The sequence below is a fragment of the Vigna unguiculata genome, chromosome 9, assembly GCF_037176805.1.
Source record: "Vigna unguiculata cultivar grain cowpea cultivar isolate G323 ecotype 2 chromosome 9, ASM3717680v1, whole genome shotgun sequence".
Lineage (NCBI taxonomy): Eukaryota > Viridiplantae > Streptophyta > Magnoliopsida > Fabales > Fabaceae > Vigna > Vigna unguiculata.
The window spans coordinates 25,532,320-25,534,967 of NC_140800.1; the positions used below are offsets into that span (position 1 = coordinate 25,532,320).

At 37.7% G+C, this 2,648-nt stretch overlaps 1 protein-coding gene across 1 annotated transcript; it reads left to right on the top strand.

Moving 5' to 3' along the window:
- Positions 1-1,689: 1,689 nt before the first annotated feature.
- Positions 1,690-2,202, top strand: LOC146883813 (uncharacterized). Its single transcript, XM_085666717.1, has one exon. It carries the CDS (start codon positions 1,690-1,692, stop codon positions 2,200-2,202), a length of 513 nt encoding a protein of 170 aa, XP_085522843.1.
- Positions 2,203-2,648: the final 446 nt, after the last annotated feature.

The window sequence follows — 2,648 nt, forward strand, 5'->3', positions numbered from 1 at the left end:
GGGAGGCCCCTCATTTTATATTTAACTGTGTTGGATGAATCAATGGGTTGTGTTTTAGGGCAGCATGATGAGACAGGGAAGAAAGAGCATGCCATTTATTGTTTGAGCAAAAGGTTTATAGGTTGTGAACAAAGATATTCTATGTTGGAACGAACTTGTTGTGCATTAACATGGGCAGCACATCGTTTACGTCAATATATGTTGAGTCACACTACTTGGCTAATATCTAAGATGGACCTAATTAGGTATATTTTCGAAAAGCCTGCTCTCACTAATAGATTGGCTCGATGGCAAATGTTGTTATCAGAATATGATATAGTCTATGTGACTCAAAAAGCCGTTAAGGGAAGCGCTTTAGCAGAATATCTGGCTCAACAGCCCATTGAAGATTATTAGTCTATGCAACCTGAATTCCCAGATGAGGACATTCTTGCCCTATTTGGTGAAAAGGAGGGTAGCCATGATGGAAAGGCTTGGATATTACTGTTTGATGGAGCATCTAATGCACTTGGACATGGAATAAGGGCAGTGCTCATCTCGCCAGAGAATCATTACATTTCGATGACAGCAAGATTGTGCTTTAGTTGTACCAACAATGTTGCAGAATATGAAGCATGCGCTATGGGTATTTTGGCAGCTATCGAGTCGAAGGTGAAGGTGTTGGAGGTGTATGGTGACTCGGCATTGGTGGTTCATCAGTTAAAAGAGGAATAGGAGACTAGAGACCAAAAGTTAATCCCTTATCAATCATACATTAGAGGATCGATGAAGCATTTTGATTCCATTGAGTTCCATCACATTCCACGAGAGGATAACCAATTAGTTGATGCTTTGACCACCTTGTCGTCAATGTTTGAAATTAGTCAAGATGAGGGGATGCCGATGATCAAGATGAGGAGTTATGAACAACCAACATACTGTTATTTAGTGGAAGAAGAATCAGATGGTAAGCCTTGGTATTTTGATATAAAGTGCTATCTTAAGACACAAGAATATCCTGAAACAGCTTCTGAGAATGATAAAAGAACCTTGAGAAGGTTAGCTTCAAGTTTTATTATAAATGGGGATGTCTTGTATAAAAGAAATCATGACATGGTACTTCTCAGATGCGTCGATGCAAGAGAAGCAGGGTTGATATTAAAAGAAATTCATGAAGGAGCTTTTGGTACACATATGAATGGGCACTCTATGGCTAAAAAGATTTTGAGAGCAGGTTATTTTTGGTTGACTATGGAGAATGATTGTTACATGCATGTGAAAAAATGTGAAAAATGTCAGACCTATGCAAATAATATTAATATAGCTCCTACAACCTTAAATGTTCTATCTGCACCATGGTCATTTGCAATGTGGGGAATATATGTTATTGGAGCCATAGAGTCGAAGGAGTCAAATGGACATCGTTTCATTCTGGTTGCAATTGACTATTTTACCAAATGGGTGGAAGCAACTTCTTACGCCAATGTGACCAGAAAAGTGGTAGTAAAGTTTATAAAAAATGAGTTGATACGTCGATATGGGTTGCCTAATAAAATTATCACTGATAATGCAACTAATATGAATAATCAAATGATGAAAGATCTATGTGAAGAATTCAAAATTCAACATCACAATTCGTCTCCTTATCGCCCAAAAATGAATGGGGTCGTTGAAGCTGCTAATAAGAATATAAAGAAGATTTTGTAGAAAATGGTGATTACATATAAAGATTGGCAAGAAATGCTTCCCTTTGTCCTACACGGATATCGTACATCGGTACGAACCTCAATTGGTGCAACACCTTTCTTTTTGGTATATGGGATGGAAGTCGTCCTTCCTTTTGAAGTAGAAATCCCATCTCTGAGGGTGTTAATGGAAACTCAGTTAGAAGAAGCAGAATGGGTACAAGCTAGATTTGACCAACTTAACTTAATTGAAGAAAAAAGGTTAACAACAGCTTGTCATGGACAATTGTATCAGAGAAGGATGAAAAGGGCATTTGATAAAAAGGTTCGTCCAAGAGAGTTTCATGAAGGTGATCTAGTCTTGAAAAAGATTTTGCCTATACAGAAAGACCACAGAGGGAAATGGACTCCAAATTATGAAGGCCCATACGTAGTGAAGAAGGCATTTTCAGGTGGTGCGCTAGTTCTCACAAAAGTGGATGGGGAAGAGCTACCTCTACCTATCAACTCAAATGCAGTAAAGAAGTTCTATGCGTAATGATCTGTTAATGATTGGGAAATATTGACATTGTTCTTATGGTTCATTGTATTATGCATTATGCTTTCTTTGTAATTTTGTTTTACGTTCTTTTGTAAGTGTTTTTTGTCATCACATTGAGCTTTTTGAAATAAAATACCATGGGTTTAAATCAGGAAGTACAAGTCATTCAGTATAGCCCAAAGTGGTTCGTGAAGGGTGTCATGGAAGTGAGCAAAATAAATAGAGAAGATCACAAGTCAAAATTGTTAGACTATGCAGTTGCAAATACAGTGCATCGCTAGAAGAGGCGAAAGAAAGTGAAGAGAGTTAATCAGAGTGAGGAGATATGGTTCGTCTATGTTTTGTGGCATTGAGGGTAGCGGATCAAGTACTTCCTATTTTGAAGCATTTTACACTCATGTTGTTTGAATACCCCAATTCATGAAGATTTTCCTAAGATAAAG